General features: G+C 59.7%; 1 protein-coding gene across 1 annotated transcript in view; it reads right to left on the reverse strand.

Moving 5' to 3' along the window:
- The window catches only part of LOC104412626 (glutathione S-transferase Mu 5-like), a gene marked incomplete at both ends in the record, with an annotated part of 729 nt that extends 425 nt beyond the window's left edge, over nt 1–304 (reverse strand). The window contains 2 exons of the mRNA XM_010023384.1: nt 7–102; nt 204–304. Of these exons, the coding sequence (XP_010021686.1) occupies nt 7–102; nt 204–304 (197 nt within the window). The remainder of the gene's footprint in view (nt 1–6; nt 103–203) is intronic.
- Nucleotides 305–556: the final 252 nt, after the last annotated feature.

Below are 556 nucleotides of genomic sequence, written 5' to 3' on the forward strand. Positions count from 1 at the left end.
CGGTACCTTCTCGCCCACAAACCACTTTCTGTCCCCCAAGAAGTTGGAGAAGAGCTTCAGCTTCCCTGGGAGCTGCTCCAGGTAGCCCGGCTTGAGCTTCTCCTGCAGGAGACAGGGGTGGAGAGGAGACCCCAGGGGACACACAGCACCTGCCCCACTTGGGGACCCTGCCGTGGGTCACCCGGCCCCATGGGGACACTCACGAAGTCGGGGTTGTAGCAGACCATGACCAGGCTCATGCGGAAATCCATGATGTGGTTCTCCAGCATGTCCACGCGCAGGATCTCCTCCTCCGTCTCACCACCTATGGGGGGGGGAAATGAGTGCTGCGGGGGGGGCCCAACCTAACCCCAAACCCAACTCCAAGGCCAGCCCTAAACCTAACCCCAAGGCCAACCCCAAGCCCAAGTCAATCTCACTCTAAACCCAATCCCAGCTTCAAACCCAAGCCTGACGTCAACCCAAGGCCAAGCCCAACCCCTCTCCAAGCCCAAATCCAACCGAAGTCCAAGCCCAACCCCAACACAACCAAAGCCCAAGCCCATTCTAAGCCCAA

Source organism: Nestor notabilis, unplaced genomic scaffold, assembly GCF_000696875.1.
Source record: "Nestor notabilis isolate BGI_N333 unplaced genomic scaffold, ASM69687v1 scaffold29701, whole genome shotgun sequence".
NCBI lineage: Eukaryota > Metazoa > Chordata > Aves > Psittaciformes > Psittacidae > Nestor > Nestor notabilis.